At 42.3% G+C, this 17392-nt stretch overlaps 1 protein-coding gene across 2 annotated transcripts in view; it reads right to left on the bottom strand.

Annotated features, from left to right (window-relative positions):
* Window positions 1–7325: 7325 nt before the first annotated feature.
* Window positions 7326–17392, bottom strand: part of LOC121272101 (threonine--tRNA ligase 1, cytoplasmic-like) — a 42579-nt gene continuing 32512 nt past the window's right edge. Inside the window, exons 12-19 of one of the 2 annotated variants that reach the window (XM_041178546.1) lie at window positions 16225–16387; window positions 15493–15630; window positions 14631–14708; window positions 14449–14549; window positions 13749–13853; window positions 9400–9472; window positions 9208–9322; window positions 7326–7861 (exon numbers count right to left, since the gene is read on the bottom strand). In XM_041178546.1, coding sequence (XP_041034480.1) covers window positions 7713–7861; window positions 9208–9322; window positions 9400–9472; window positions 13749–13853; window positions 14449–14549; window positions 14631–14708; window positions 15493–15630; window positions 16225–16387 — 922 coding nt within the window. In that variant the 3' untranslated portion in view covers window positions 7326–7712. The remainder of the gene's footprint in view (window positions 7862–9207; window positions 9323–9399; window positions 9473–13748; window positions 13854–14448; window positions 14550–14630; window positions 14709–15492; window positions 15631–16224; window positions 16388–17392) is intronic. The other variant, XR_005941848.1, reaches the window with a different exon arrangement.

Here is a 17392-nt window from a genome sequence, read left to right on the forward strand (position 1 = left end):
AATGTGCTAATTAAGGGTAGAAAGCAGGACGAGCAAGGTATAGATAGCCCTGGTGGGGGTGGGGTGAAGGAATTGAAAAAGGCTAAAAGGTAGAGATTAAACAATGGATGGAAATACATTTAAAAATAATGGAAATAGGTGGGAAAAGAAAAATCTATATAAATTATTGGAAAAAACAAAAACAAGGGGGAAAATCAGAAAAGGGTTGGGGATGGAGGAGAGAGTTCTTGATCTAAAATTGTTGAACTCAATATTCAGTCCGGAAGGCTGTAAAGTTCCTAGTCAGCAGATGAGGTGTTGTTCCTCCAGTTTGCATTTGAGCTTCTCTGGAACAATGCAGCAGGCCAAGGACGGACATGTGGGCAAGAGAGCAGGGTGGTGTGTTGAAAATGGCGACAGGGAGGTCTGGGTAATGCTTGTGGACAGACCGAAGGTGTTCTGCAAAGCGGTCACCCAGTCTGCGTTTGGTCCCTCCAATGTAGAGGAAACCATATTGGGAGCAATGAGAGGGGAAGTAAAGGGGCAGGTGTTGCATCTTCTGTGGTTGCATGGGAAGGTGCCGTGGGAGGGGGTTGAGGTGTAGGGGGTGATGGAGGAGTGGACCAAGTGGACCCCTCACAGTCCAAGGACCCAAACATTCCTTTCAAGTGAAGCAGCATTTCACTTGCACTTCCCTCTACTTAGTCTACTGCATTCGTTGCTCCCAATGTGGTTTCCTCGACCTTCAATACCTTTTTGTCCTTTTGTCTGTAACATCTTTTGGTTATCTCCATCTATCACTGGCCCTCTATCCAGCTCTTTTGGTTCCCCCCCCAAAACCAGCTTATATTTCACCCCTTTTCTATTTTTCCTTAGTTCTGTTGAAGAGTCACATGGACTCAAAACGTTAACTGTGTTCCTCTCTGCAGATGCTGCCAGACCTGCTGAGTTTTTCCAGGTATTTTTGTTTTTGTTTTGGATTTCCAGCATCCGCAGTTTTTTGCTTTTATCTCTGTACTTTTCTTTGTTCTTTGTTCTAGTTGCAGTAACTGGAGTTCGCCTATTGTGATGGTATCAAAGCTGGGTGGATTATCGAAAAGTGAATGCAATGACGAAAGTGGATTCATATCCTATACCATGGTTGGAAGGTTGCATTGAGAAAGGGAGACAATCAAAGTTTATCACAAAGATTGACTTGGCAAATACAATTATTGGATAGAGCAAAGGAGATATCAGCTTTTGTAACGCCAGATGGACTATATCAGTTTAAAGTTATACCATTTAAATACATTTAAAAATAATGGAAATAGGTGGGAAAAGAAAAATCTATATAAATTATTGGAAAAAACAAAAACAAGGGGGAAAATCAGAAAAGGGTTGGGGATGGAGGAGAGAGTTCTTGATCTAAAATTGTTGAACTCAATATTCAGTCCGGAAGGCTGTAAAGTTCCTAGTCAGCAGATGAGGTGTTGTTCCTCCAGTTTGCGTTTGAGCTTCTCTGGAACAATGCAGCAGGCCAAGGACGGACATGTGGGCAAGAGAGCAGGGTGGTGTGTTGAAAATGGCGACAGGGAGGTCTGGGTAATGCTTGCGGACAGACCGAAGGTGTTCTGCAAAGCGGTCACCCAGTCTGCGTTTGGTCCCTCCAATGAAAAATGCACCAGCAACATTTCAAAGTCTGACAAACAAAGTAATTGCAGGGCTGAGCAATTGTGCTGTTTATATTGACAACTTGATAGCTTTCAGTCACAAATGGGAAGAGCATTTACAAGTACTGTTTGATCGACTCCCAGAAGCTAATTTGGTGATGAACTTGGCTGAGTGTGTTTGCAAAAGTGCAAGTTACATATCTAGGCCATACCATTGGACATGGTAAGGTGGCTCCGAGATGTGAAAGTAAAAGCCATCGTGATTTTTCCTATGCCTACAACAAAATGAAAAGTTCTGAGATTTCTGGGCATGAATGGCTCTTACTGGAAGTTTGTACCAAATTTTAGCAGTGTAATTTCTTCCATTGAGTACATTTTTACAGTACCTAATTATGCCAAGCAGTTTAAGTTGGTAGTAGATGCATGCAGTGTAGGTATTGGTGTACTGTTGCAAGATCATGAAACTGGAATTGAGAAACCGATAGGATATTTTTCACGAAAGCTGAATGTACATCAGAGAAGATATTCAACCATTGAAAAGGAGGCTCTGGGTTTGGTGTTAATGTTGCAGCACTGAAGTATATGTTGCAAGCATTTTATCAGAAACAACTGTTTATACATACCACAATCCTTTAAAATTTCTGGACAAATTTCAAGACCGAAGTGCACGACTTGTTGTGATGAGGACAAGATGGAGTTTATTACTGCAGCCATTTAATTTACAGATCATACATGTGTCTGGACAAGAAAATCTAATTGCAGATACATTGTCATGAGTTTAAAGCTCAAAGAAAATTGGACATTTAAAATCTGGACGCTAGACTGAACTGACCTCTGCCGATACAAAGGATTTGTATATATTATGTTAATGCATGCACGTGGTAATGTAATGGTTTGTGCATATAGATAAGTATAGTAGGTAATATAAGATGGGGTGAGAAAATGAGCCGTTGTTTAAAATTATGACGGTTCATTTTTCCATAGGGATGGGAGTTTCATGAAAATTGGTTACTGTTGCAGAAAAACGGAGTGAACACTCAGACCCTGGAGGCTTGTCTAGGAAGTCTTTATTAAAATCGTGAAATCACAGAGAGCCTAGTCGCATACAACGGAGCGAACCAGTCTCTGACTAACACCTCTTTACACACATAGATATAGCAAAAGGTTCGTGACAGAAACTTGGGCAATTACAATAGTTTCAAATGGCTTCAAAGGATAGCGATCAGTGTTAATGATTTAACGCAAAACAAAAACAGAATTACCTGGAAAAACTCAGTAGGTCTGGCAGCATCGGCGGAGAAGAAAAGAGTTGACGTTTCGAGTCCTCTGAACTGAGTCCTTTCGAACTGAGTTCTGTCGAAGGGTCATGAGGACTCGAAACGTCAACTCTTTTCTTCTCCGCCGATGCTGCCAGACCTGCTGAGTTTTTCCAGGTAATTCTGTTTTTGTTTTGGATTTCCAGCATCCGCAGTTTTTTTGTTTTTAATGATTTAACGATTCGACAGGACAATGTCAATGATTTAGCAAATAGACAGGACAATGGCGATGGTTCAGGAAATAGACAGGACAATGGCGATGGTTCAGGAAATAGGACAATGTCGATGGTTCAGCAAATAGATAGTGTTAATGGCTACATATCTTGGGCAATGCACACACAATAGTTTTTTTTCTCTTGGATTTTGCAACCGTATCTGACATCCGGAGCCCCTTAGTCTGGGAAGATAGCACTGGCCCTTTGATTTGCTCATTTATGTGCTGGCTGTGAGACTGTTTGGGGACATTCTTCAGTAATTTCATTATACATGGATTTTAATTTCCTTTCCCAATCATTCATGTAGTTTATTTCATTCACAATTATACACGTATTTTATTCCTCCACAGTTACACAGAAGACAGAGTTGGGATTATTGGGACTTTTTCAGGTTGGAAAGACCTAACTAGTGAAGTACCACAAGGAACAGTCGAAGGGCCTCAATTATTTATTATCTATATTAATGACTTGGAGGGGGCAGAGTGTCATGTATCCAAATTTGCTGATGAAACAAAAATAGGCTGAAGGGCATGTTGTGATGAGAACATAAGGAATTTGTAAGGGGATATAGATAGGTTAAGTGGGCAAAAACTTGGCAGATGGAGTTTAATGTAGGAAAATGAGAGGTCATGCCCTTTGAAGAATCAAAAGGCAAACTATTATTGAAATGGAGAGACACTCCAAAAAGAGGAACACAGAGGGATCTGAGTGTTCTCGTGCAAAAAACAAAAATTAGCATGCAGGTGCAGCTAGTAATTAAGAAGGCAAATGGCCTGTATTGCTAAGGGGTTGGAGTTTAAAAATAGGGAAGTCTTGTTGCAATCGTACAGGGTATTGGTGAGGCCGCACCTGGAGTACTGCGTACAGTATTGGTCCCCATATTTGAGAAAAGGATATTCTGGCATTGGAGGCAGTTCAAGAGAGATTCACTAGGCTGATTCCTTGGATGAAGGGGTTGGCTTATCAAGAACGGCTAAACAGGTTAGGCCTTTATTTGTTACAGTTTAGAAGAATGAGAGGTGATCTTATTGAAACATACAAGATTCTGAGGGGCCTTGACAGGGTAAATGTTGAGAAGATGTTTCCACTAGTGGTGGGATCTCAAACTAGGGGGCATAGTTACAGAATAAGGGGACACACATTTAAAACTGAGATGCAAAGGAATTTCTTCTCTCAGAGGGTAGTGAATGTCTGGAATTCTCTACCCGAGAGAATTGTAGAGGCTAGATCACTGAAAGTATTTAAAGGAGGTAGATAGATTTTTGAAATATCAGGGAGTTGAGGGCTATGAGGAGCTGGCACGAAAGAGGAGTTGAGGCCTGGGGCAGATCAGCTATGATCTTATTGAATGGCGGGGCAGGCTTGAGGGGCCGAATGGCCGGCTCTGGCTCCAATTTCTTATGTTATGTTCTTATGATATATCTTTCATTCTATTATTGAGATTTATTGTAAAATAGGTTTATAGGGGTGAGTATGGATGATTCCATGTGCGATTTAATTGGAGTCAGCTAGATGGCAACCTTGAAATTATCAAAAGGAGTTAGGTGTAGAAGGGTACTTGAAATGCTAATGCGTAAATGTGGATGAGGTCTTAGCTTAAAAGTGTGAAGGAAATTTGTATTTTTAGATAACTTTGGATTTCAGAGGGATGGTTGGATGTTTACAAGTAGTTAGATAAACAAGGCCAAGTAGTGTGTTTATTTTTCCCAAAAGGAAAGAGGTCATATTGGCAACATGAAAGATTTTTATATTGTGGGAAAAGTAAATTTGCAAAGACATATGAACAAAGAAATTTACAGATTAAAGAGAGGGAAACATATAAAAGGGAATGAAAGGCCATGTTGTGGTGGGGGGGGAGGGGCGGCATGTAAGATCTAACAGGAGTTTGTGAAACAGCCTTGAAGAAACCTCCAGCCATTTTTGCAAAAGTCTGGTGTCCAGTAACTAAAGTTGGAGAAAAGCCACTGTCAAGTGGGTGCTATGGTAACTTGCTGGCTTGCTTTTTAAATTTAAAATCTATTTTGGACTGTTGCCTTAAAGGGGTGTTGTTGGGAGTTAGGTTAATTAAGAATTTTAGGATTTGCTGTAGTAAGTAACTGCAATCTTATATATGTGCTTGAAATCTTTTTTGTTAATAAAGACACACATCATCTTGTAATAAGCACAAATTGCAAAGCTGTTGTGATAGCATGGCCAAGCTTCTCTTGTGGATTTGGTCCACCTGGCATATATCACCTATCATGTCATACTGCATCCTCTTGAAGTCTATCACTAACCTCCCCAACAGCTCACACCACTTCCAATTGTGTCCTATGCAAGTTTTGAAATTGCACTCTGTACATCCAAATCTTAGTCATACAACAAGAATAGCAGTGAACTGAATACTGACCCCTGGGGAACCCCACTGTATAACTTACCCAGTCCAAAAAGTACATTGTTTATCACTACTCTGAGTCATATCACTCAGCTGACTTCATATCCATGCTGCTATTGTCCCTTTAATTCTGTGGTCTTCAACTCTGCTGACAAGCCTCTTAAGGGGAACTTTATCAAATGCTTTTTGGGAAGTCCATGTACACCACATCAACCGCAGTGCCCTCATCAAACCCCTCTTTTACACTATCAAAACGCTATCAAGGTAATTAAATACGATTTTCCTTTAACAAAACCATTTTGGTTTCCTTAATTAATCCACACTTGTCCAACTAACAGTTAATTTTGCCCCAGATTATCATTTCTAAAAGCTCTCATCGCCAGTGTTAAACTGACTAATCTGACTGAATGCAAGGCTTGGAATACTGGGCATTAGTTTTAAAACTGGAATTCCTGGGACCATTAAATAAAACAATAGTTGTGTTCCCAAACTGGAGACAAAATGCAGCTAACATTTCAGGCAGGATCATCAGTTGGGCTGATACACTGAAGCAGACTCTGGACCAGACTCGTTCCCCACCCAACCCCCTGCAACATGAGCTCATCTGTTAGTTTTGTTTACCAAATCCAAAACATAAGCTGTCGTTCAGGATCAGCACAGTCTAGTAGCACCCCCCACCCCATAACCCCACCCCCCCAACCCATACAATTGCTAATTTTGTACAGAAAATGATATATAAGCTTCACAAGAATTTTGATTGCATTTTTCTTTTCCAAGTGTCATACATTTTGTCAGCAGGTTGCCAGATTTGTGAAAACTGTCCCATGACGTGGGGTGGATTCCTGCATGCAGTGACAGTGTGCATACTCACTGCCACAGGGTACCACACATTACCAACCTAACCCAGAAAACTAAAACACAGGATGACAAAAGTCCACATTTAGACCATAAGTATTTTGAGCACAATTCTGAGGAACAGATAAAGCATTGAAACTTACTAGAACAGCCAACCAAGGTCATGGCCATAGCAGGTATATTTGGTAACAAACTTTCATCATAAATGTCAGCCTGGAGACACTTCCATTCCAAAGAGCCTGTCTAATACTTCCGCCTCCCCATCCCCTCTTGAAAAGTGAAGCTTGAATTAGGCCGATCAGAACTATGACTTTGAATGTTTGTTTCCACCTACAGTTATGGGTTTTGAGTGGCTGAGAAAATCTCTCTCCAGTTTGCAGAATATCAGAAATAGGGCAAGCAGGATACATTAATTCAAAAGTCTCCATGCTACCAAGATTAAATCTTTTTCATAGAACTCAATACAAATTCTTCCAATATTAGTAATCTCTTCCACAAGAGGTGGGGGCGGGGTGGGTGGGAGAGAAGAATGTTAAATAAAAGGTACAGCACTCCATCTAGATGCTTCTCCCCTTTAAGATCTCCACAATAAATTAAGAGTCTAGTCTCAATTGATACCAGTCATGTAGCAACATGAATAATGGCTGGTTCAAAGTTGCCCTGTGCTATCTATGCAGTTACAGTATCTGGGGAGTGGAAAAGACGAGTTATTGCGGAATGGGACTGAATCATCATGCACTCAAGGCTCAGTGATGTAAATGAACCAAAGAGAGCAGCTTTTAGAACCAACATTTGAGCTTACATTATATGAAAATTAGCTACCTCAGCACAGATCTGGGAATGAACCTGAATCTTCTGAACTGTCTATCTCAGGACCACAACCAGTAACACACATACACACTATCGGAAGAAGACACACATGAACCAGAGTCAGAAAACCAGGGAGCTGCATAGTATCAGCCAACATTTTATTCAATAAAAAGTGAAATTCTGCATTTTTTTAAATTAAATTTACCTTTATCTCCTCCATGCACTAGGACATGCAGTGAGCAGCAGCTGTGATACTGATCCATGTGTTTTGTTTGTTAGGCATAGCTAGAAATTAAATATCTCCGTTCCATTTAACAACAGACAAGTGCCAGAATCAGATTAGCCAAGCTTCACATCTTCGTTACAGAATGGTTTCCAGGTCAGAACATTAACATCGCAGCTTCAATTAATGAGAGGTTTATTTAAATAGTACCTAGTAGTCCCTGGGTTCTTCTATGATTCTGTTAAATGTTTTTCACAGTCTATTCATCCATCCAGCAAACAGGATGGGAAATTAAAACTCCTCTTCAGCCCTTACTTTACGCAGTTGCTGCAGCCTCTTCATTTTCTCTATAGTTGCTCCCACAGAAAGCTCACCATGTACCTTGTTATCTCGTGTATGGACATTCACTGAATGATTCACTTTCTCCCTCTCCCCGACTACTGCAGGCAAAGAGGTTTCACAAAAATTGACTTAACTTTCAGTGTAGCTCAATAATGGTGCAACAAAGTTCTTGCAGCAGACATTTAAACAAACCAAGACAGTGCAGGTATTGAAAGTGGTTGAGGGAGGCTTTGGGGGAGACCGGGGCACCATTTTTGTAGGAAATAAAATAACTTTTACGCCACAACCATCCTAGCTGATTCCTATTTCATGTGTACACTCACACCAGTAAATGTAGATTGCAACGTCAGAGACCTCGACTGAACTCCATTTTATCTCCATTACAGTTCCTTCTGGGTTGAGTTCTGTTGGTGAGGATATAGCAATGCTGTCCTTTGGCTGGATAGAGTTTCACAACAGTAGGCTGCTGGAACACCTCGTCCGTACCACACTAACACATCCATGCTGGAAATACCCTCTATCCATCAGTCCTGACACCTCCATGCTGGAAATATCCTCTGTCCATCAGCGCCGACAACTCCATTCTGGAAATACCCTCTGTCCATCAGCCCCAAAACCTGCAATGCTGGAGATACCCTCTGTCCATCAGCTCCAACACCTGCAATTCTGGAGATACCCTCTGTCTATCAGCCCCAACACCTGCAATGCTGGAGATACCCTCTGTCCAAAAGCCCCGACATCTGCAATGCTGGAGATACTCTCTGTCTATCAGCCCCTACACCTCCAATGCTGGAGATACTCTCTGTCCATCAGCCCCGAAACCCGCAATGCTGGAGATACACTCTGTCCATCAGCCCCGACACCGGCAATGCTGGAGATACCCTCTATCCATCGGCGCCAACACCTACATGCACAGCTCAGAACTGAAACTTACTGCAGTGGAGAATCTCAGCCTGTGTCATTCCATTCCATGTTACCAACAGAGTGTTAAAATAGGAGCACACCAGACTGACTTGGGGTACACTGGGACACCTCCTGATTTTACTGCTATTTTTGAAAGCTGGAAGTATGTAGAGAGCTAGTTGAACAGTGATGCAATGGAAGATTCTCTTCCCATGAAAAGAAAACCAATTACAAGACATTTTCTACAATAAACATAAAGCTGTATTAAAAAGAACAGTAAGAGATCACAGCTATATTTGTGGGTCTGCATCAGGGTCCCAGAATCAATGCGGTGTCACTTACCATGCCAGTTTTGGCTGAGTAACCAGGAGAGGTTCTCTTTACATCCCACAATGAACAGATACACGGATAGCACTGATTGTTATAGGGATCTTTGGAAAGTGGACCCAGCAGATTAACAACCATGCAGACGGAGTGAGGGGTGTGTAAACTGGACAAAATTACATCTTAGATTAGAATGGGAGCATTAGACTTAATTTACCGAGAATGAAATTATACTGAGCAAGTTGTGAATCACGGATCTTCTTATTCAGCAAACAGCCAGGATCTAGGTCCACATCGGCCATGAAACCAGCTTCGACAAACTCTTGGCAAACCTAAAAGAAACATACTTAAAGATCTCTTCACATAAAGATAAGTTTAAGCAGTCAGTGCCTCATACAGCCCTGCTCACCATTCGACCATACTCCTCACAGCCTGGTACAACAGGGATGACCATAATCTGACGGGGGGACAGCCAGAATGGCCTAGATTAAAACAGAAACAAGATTACTCACAATAATTAACAACTTTGAATTTTATACAAATGAAATGACAGAACTTGCCCCTTACAGGGTTTGATCTCAGCTTCTCAATACTGTTGTTACAAATAAGATAGAGAAGATTGTTGAGTTTTGGGACTGTGACTTTAACACAAGGTAAAAAATGGAGGTCATGTGACCTGTTCAGAAGTCTGCCTGGCAGCAATTCTGAGTGGTATGATTGTTAGAGATTAAAGGGGGCCCAGAGTATTTTACTGGGAAGATGGTTCAAAGTGCTTACAGCTGGAGACAATAGCAGCAGACTGCGTGCAAACAGTGAATAGATTGACAGTCTCCAAAATCCCAGAAAAGGGTTTTTTTATTCGTTCATGGGATGTGGGCATCACTGACTAGGCCAATATTTATTGCCCATCCATAATTGCCCTGGTGGTGATGAGCCGCCTTCTTGAACCACTGCAGTTCACGTGTTGTTGGAATACCCACAATGCTGTTAGGGAGAGGGTTCCAGGATTTTGACCCAGCAACAGTGAAGGAACATCAGCATAGTTCCAAGCCAGGATGATATATGGCTTGGAGAGCAACTTGCAAATGGTGGCGTTCCCATGCATCTGATGCCCTCGTCCTTGTAGGTGGTAGAAGTCGGGGTTAGGAAGGTGCTGTTTACAGAGCCTTGGTGAGTTGCTGCAGCGCATCTTGTACTTGGCACACATTGCATTGGTGGTGGAGGTAGGGAATGTTGAAGGTGATGGATGGGGTGCAAATCAAGCTGGCTGAATGGTGTCGAGCTTCTTGAATGTTAATGGAGATGCACTCATCCAGGCAAGTGGAGAGTATTCCATTATACTCCTGACTTGTGTCTTGTTGATGGCAGACAGGCTATTGGGAGTCAGGGGGTGAGTTACTCACCACAGGATTCCTAGCCTCTGACCTGCTCTTGTAGCCACAGTATTTATATGGCTAGTCCACTTCAGTTTCTGGTCAATGGTAACCCTCAGGATGTTGTTAGTGGGGGATCCAGTAACAGTAATCGCATTGAATTACAGGGGCAGGTAGTTAGATTCTCTCTTGTTGGAGATGTCATTGCCTGGCACTTGTGTGGTGCAAATGTTACTTGCCACTTATCAGCTCAAGCCTGAATATTGTCTTGCTGCATATGGACACAGACTGATTCAGTATCTGAGGAGACGCGAATGGGCTGAACATTGTGCAATCATTGTACGTACATCCCCAATTTTTTTTTATTCATTCGTGGGATGTGGGTGTTGCTGGCTAGGTGAGCATTTATTGCTCATCCCTTATTACCCTTGGTCAAAGGGCTTTTAACAGTCAATCACATTGCTGTGGATCTGGAGTCACATGTAGGACAGACCAGGGAAAGACGGCAGATTTCCTTCCCTAAATGGCACTAGTGAACCAGAGAGCTTTTTACGACAATCGACATTGGTCGATTGGTCATCATCAGACTTTGAATTCCAGGTTTTTATTGAAATCAAATTGCAAAGCTCAAAACACAATGTCCAACAATAGATGTGATTCCGTGTTTGCACAATATTTGCTAAACAATTCTATCTGCTAAGAATTACACTGACAACCAATTTAAGATTATCAGTCAAGCTCACAATGTGGCGCATTTGCGTGTACTGGAAGCTACATATATTAATACACAGAGCCCTGTTCTTTGCAGACAGAAAGAACATGTATACACGTTGCACCTGTTTCAGCTAAACAAAATAAGTGACAGCCATTTGCTGACCTCTGGTCCAGGCAATACACCATCAGGGTCAAGCTGCTTGGCTTAAATTTCAAACAATGCTGGCAGTTAACTGTCAGTCATCATCAACTGGTGCAATCTCTATGGCAATGCCTTTACCAATCAGAGTCCACTTGCCAACCAATCAGCACTCTCTTCTCACACAGCATAAATTGTTTCCCCCTTATATTGGTATTCTTGCAAAGTGTCCTGATGAGCGAAAAGTTACGACATGTCTCCTTTTTCAGCAATACTCTCAAGTTCTATACCACCAAACGACTATTTGAAAAGGGGAATATTCTGCTTTGTGGCTAAAATATAAGTTGCCTACAAAGATAGACTAAACACTATAACTAAACACTAAGTAAAATTTAATCAGTAAAATTCTGAAAACCCAATATCTTGCTGTATCATCCTTTCAACTATTAATGAAGTATGAAATACTTTTCAAAAGCTATCAATCTTTATGGAGATCATTACATTTGTATTCCATTTTCTCATTTTGCTTTTGATAAATTTTTCGGCTTAAGGGATGATAGTTTGCAAAATGGAACATTTTCAATTTGAAACTGTCAATGTCAGCAGTGAACTCAACTTCAAACAAAAAGAAATATTTGATACAAGTCAAATTCAAACAGTAGCAGTTCAATTCCTACCTCATTGCTGAGTTTAATCTCAGAAACATAGAAAATTTACAGCACAGAAGGAAGCCATTTGGCCCATCGTGTCTGTGGCAGCTGAGAAAGAGCTATCCAGCCTAATCCCATGTTCCAACTCTTATTCTGTAGGCCTGAAGGTTACGGCACTCCGAGTGCAAATGCAAGTTAAGTTTGATGAGGACTTAACCTCCACCACCCTTTCAGACATTTCTGACTAGACGACACCATTACATTTACAAGAGGATTCTAATAATAAATGTGAATAATATTTGAGACATTCAAACAGATCATAAATCAGATCAATCAGGCTTTCAATGTCCTTATAGGTAACAGATATAAACAGTAAATTTATGCATTTATAAAAAGTATTTGACAAGTTAGTAGTTTTGGGAACAAGCAGAAGGGGTAGCAAATTGCAGCTGAAGAGCCAGATGCAGGGAAATGGACTGTGATCTAATAACTTGTAGCATCCTTGCATTGCGAACTGTAAGGGCCTTAGCACAGGGAGGGAAAATACCTACCGCCAGTTTATAAATGTCAGAGAGAGTGCAGTCACAGGGTTGAGCAAGTGGGTGGAGGGGATTAAAAAAGTGGGATGGGGAGGGTAGATGGGAGAAATGCATGGAGAAAGACTATTAGGAATCTAAGTTCAAGGGGATAATTACAAAGGCTTGCAAATAGGCCAATGTCACCTTTTCCCACGGGTGCCCTGTGAGGCAGACCAGTTGAGAGATAAATCATTAAAGCTCAGGTCTAATCCTCACTGTCCATCTGTTCCCATTTAAAGCTCCACAATGTTTGCACTGACATCAATAATCCCCTAATAATGTTTACTCGCCAGCTGCCTTCTTCCAATCAACAGTGCTGTTATACTCAGAATAGCTGATTATTTCAGCATATTGGCCACTCCTGCAAGTGACACAGAGCTGGACACGGAGTGAATACAAGGAATGCCAGGGGTATTAACAGAGCCTCAGATACCAGGCACTCACCCTCAGGATCTGATAGGACTGAAATCCCCATGACTGGGAAGGTTTCTTGTGGAATAAACGCCAATCAAGTACATATAGGTAAAGGCCCAGAGCAGAAAATTGCTACTAATTATTCAACATGAACTGGAAAAGTGCTCAAGAGCCCAAACCAGGACTGGATTGTGGGATGGAAGAAAAGTCAGACAGAGCACAGAAAAATCACCATTACAGCCTTCGCTATAAGGGACTGACGGTCAGGGGGACCAGAGCATCAGGCACAGCTTTAGCTGTCACAGAGAGCAGCACCCACACTTTTCCATTGAACTCTATCTTACTTGGTGGGGGCGGTGGAAAGGATACATTTAATTCAACAGTTATCATAGCAGCTCCAGTGCATTGTCAACATATTCAACTTCAAAGTTTAATTTTTTGAATAGGAACATTAAACAGGACAAAGACTCAAGTTAGTAATTTACCAACTCATTGTTTCTGTTGTTTCCATGGGAGGAAGGAGAGTGTGAGTGGTTGCCAGGAATGTGCCGGATTTACAGCAAGTTCTTGCAATCTGGAGTCAGCAATCCAATTCACTTCATGGTAAGCAACCCATCCCAACCCTATCTGGTACTACTCATGACTTCATTCCCATGCTACATTGTGGGATTGCCTTCAGTGCGTTATCTACATTGTAGAAATAAAACATAAAGCATCGCTGCAGCATGACAGAGACCACATGTTGAGGATTTCCATTACATGAACGGAGCTGGTACTGTAACGACACTCTGACTCTGGATCCAGACACCTCTGGCCAGCTGAGGGCGAGACCAGCAGAATTTCTGAGTGAGACACTCATTCTCTATAGTGTTTGGTATTTGAAATATTACCATTTCCCGGCGTAGTTCTCAGCGAGGATAGCCACCATGTGTCCCAGCGATCCCAACACAGCGCGGTGAATGATAACCGGGCGACTTCCATCCATTCCATCCTTACTATAGAGAACAGGAAAGTGAACCAGCGATAGCAATACAAAACAAAGGCCTTCCCACCACCAATTCCAAGTCTTCACACCCCCCCACCAACCCAACCTAACCTGCCCAGTTACTCTCCCACCTCTCTGAAACCACTGGTTTTACTGGGATGCTGGTCAGAAGGAGCAGCCACTGCCCAGAAGCTCACCCCAGTCACCATTATTCACACATGAATCCAAGCTAGCTATTTAACAGTGCAGCATCGTGCCATCAAATCTGATCCTATCCCACACACCACTTCCCACGGGAGTTGCTGAACTATAGTCAGTAGCAAGAACCCCAGTTGATCTTTCCCCCCTCCCCAACATTGGCTCTGAAGCCAGTTCCATCAAAGCAATTGCTACCCAAGCTGTGATCAGCACAGCCAGATAGATGGGGAAAGTGAGACTAACCCAGTCTGCAAAGTTTGATCCTACATCGGTGGTGACAGCGCAACTGCTCTACCCAACAACCCTGCAGACAGTGCAAACAGGCGGGGGAGTGGGGAATCAAAACTAAAATGAGGAAACGAGCAGGATCCAGAGAAGTCACAATGACATTTTCAAACTGAACTTACCTAACATACGTCAGATTAAACTTAATGGGTAGCTGGAAGTCCAGCTGGATGGTTGCACATTGATGGTATTGGCCTACAGCGTCCTTTATCTCAATGTCGATCTGCAGTAAATCAGAGAATCAGAAAATCTCTGCTAATTTTGAGCAGATGATGATTACATCAGAGCTACACTCCATACTAACCTTTGGTCCACACAAAGCTTCGTCCCCCTCACTCAGTCTCCAGCACTCGCCAAACTTGTTCAAACTGCATTCCAACTGCTAAACCACAGGAAATAAGACAACAAAACTCAGTTTATTTTTCTGTTACATTTGTTTAAAATCTGGCTTTAATAGGTTTCATGCTTAATGAAGTTCAATGAGAGTGCCAGACAACGCACATTTTCCAAATGTCAGCATCAAATACTCTGTGGACAGGTACAGCATGGGGTTAGATACAGAGTAAAGCTCCCTCTACATTGGCCCCATCAAACACTCCCAGGACAGGTACAGGATGGAGTTAGATACAGAGTAAAACTCCCTCTACACTGTCCCCATCAAACACTCCAGGGCAGGTAGAGGACAGGGTTAAATACAGAGTAACGCTCCCTCTATACTGTCCCCATCAAACACTCCCAGGACAGGTACAGCAGGGGGTTAGATACAGAGTAAAGCTCCCTCTACACTATCCCCATCAAACACTCCCAGGACAGGTACAGCAGGGGTTAGATACAGAATATGCTCTCTCTACCCTGCCTGGTCAAACGTTCCCAGGGTAGGCACAGCAAGGGTTGGATGCAGTACAGTTTGTAGGTCATGTGCTATAAACAGCTTGAAGACCTCCTTTTCAATAGGGCCACGATAGCTCTTATATCCAGAATTCGATGTATCAGATAACCAGTGTTGGTTTACAAGGCGTTCCATAAAAGTTAAATCCAGCTGCCCTGGTGCAAGACTGATAAGATAGTGGTGAATGCAGCTTCTCACTATTGATGTTAAGCCAACTCACTATCAGTACTAATCACTGTCTTTCCACATTAACCGGCACAGTCCAGCAATCCCTTGCCTTTTCCGCCTGCTGCCACAAGTTGACATCTCCAAGAAACTTCTCTGCCCGTGTGGAGAGGTTGAGCTGGAAACTGAAGCCAAACACACCATACACCGAGCGGAGAAAGTCCAGGCATCCCCTTATCTCCTCCTCAATCTGAAATAAGAAAACGAGAATAAAAACATCCAACTCCAAACCAGCAAAGGGACAAGCCATTTTGCAAACTGAATACATCTGATGGATTGTGCTAAGCAGGAAGTCACTGTGTCAGATGGAGCAGGATGGCCAGGGGTTTGGTCACTGGGCTGTGCTGAGTAAACTGACCTCAGATGTGATGGTAATTAGGTGTCAGCACTGACCTCTGCCCTTGGGCTGGGAAAAGGAAAACTCATCTGAGGGTCTTCCTGATCTCTGGCCAGGGACACCTGCTAGCTCAGGCCTGCATAAAGATCTGGAATAAACGCGTAGGCTCAACTCTCAAGAATAAAGTTCCATTCTTTATTCATGGGCATCTGGTGCCATGAAACTGCCCTCAGCAATAGTGCCCAGTTGACAGTCATTGTCTTCAGGAACTGTACCCCGGTGAGAATCAGCGCCTTAAGGATCCTAAGTTAAAATTTTATTCTCACTCTTCAGCATAAGAACTTTAGACAAAATATTATCTAAATTAAGTTTCAATTTCTGCTCAAGTTATAACCTCTGCTACAGGTTAAAAAGGTGAGTGAGATCAGAATGCTGTATTGCACTCACCTGCTCTATCGTACAGAAGATGTGAGCATCATCCTGTTCGAAACGGCGCACTCTAGTTAATCCGCTTAATGCTCCCAAAGGCTCGTTGTGATGAAGAACACCAAAGTCAGCTAACCGCAGAGGGAGTTCACGCCAGGACCGTGGGCGATGGTCAAACATCAAACTGATAGAAACAGTGTGTTAGAGCATTCTGTCACAATTAATCTGGTATACCACTTCTACTCAGAACCAAGTCTCCCTTCAGGAATCAGTCTCAGTCTGACATAGATCAACCCAGGTCCACAGATTGATACAAATCCATTAAACTGAATCTAGAGTCATCCGTGTTTGGGGGATTGCTGAACTCTAAAAGGGCTCTGGCTTGTACCAATATTGTGGGGACACTGGCATAAGTTATATAGTATCACACAGAATATTTGGCACAGAAACAGGTCATTCAGCCCAACCACTCTATGGTGGTGCATATGCGCCACTCGAGTTTCCTCTCCTCTTTCCTCAATCTACCTTTGTATCCCTCAAATGCTTGTCTAGCTTCCCCTTAAATGCATCTGTACTATTCGTTTCAACCACGCTCCGTGGTACCGAGTTCCACATTCTCACCACTCTCTGGATAAAGAAGTTTCTTTGGAATTCCCTGTTGGATTTCTTGATGACTATCTTATATTGATGGCCTCTCGTATTCCCTTCTGCACAAGAGGAAACATTCTCTCGGTATCCATTCTGTCAAAACCTTCAATAATTATAAATACCTACATTAGGTCACCCCTCAGCCTTTTTTCAAGAGACCCAGCCTGTTAATTCTTTCCTGATATGCATACCCACGAAACTCTGGTATCATCCTTGTAAATCTTCTCACCTTTCATCTTTTCCAGTGTCTCTATATCCTTTTGGATACAGGATTAATACAACTTGTCTACTTTTCAATTCTATCTCTCTGAAAATAATGCTTGGTTTTCATTTTTTCTGTTTTTTAAAATGGCCCTATCCTGCTGTATAACTTTTAGTGGTTGGTGTATTTGTACTCCGAGATCCCTCTGTTCCTCTACCCCACCTAGACTTGCATCTCCCAAATAAGTGACCTCCCTATTCTTCTGACCAAAATGTATTACCTCATATTTATTTGCATTGAACTTCAATTATTTGCCCATTCTGAAAGCTTAGTAATGTA

The sequence above is a fragment of the Carcharodon carcharias genome, chromosome 32 (assembly GCF_017639515.1).
Source record: "Carcharodon carcharias isolate sCarCar2 chromosome 32, sCarCar2.pri, whole genome shotgun sequence".
Classification (NCBI taxonomy): domain Eukaryota; kingdom Metazoa; phylum Chordata; class Chondrichthyes; order Lamniformes; family Lamnidae; genus Carcharodon; species Carcharodon carcharias.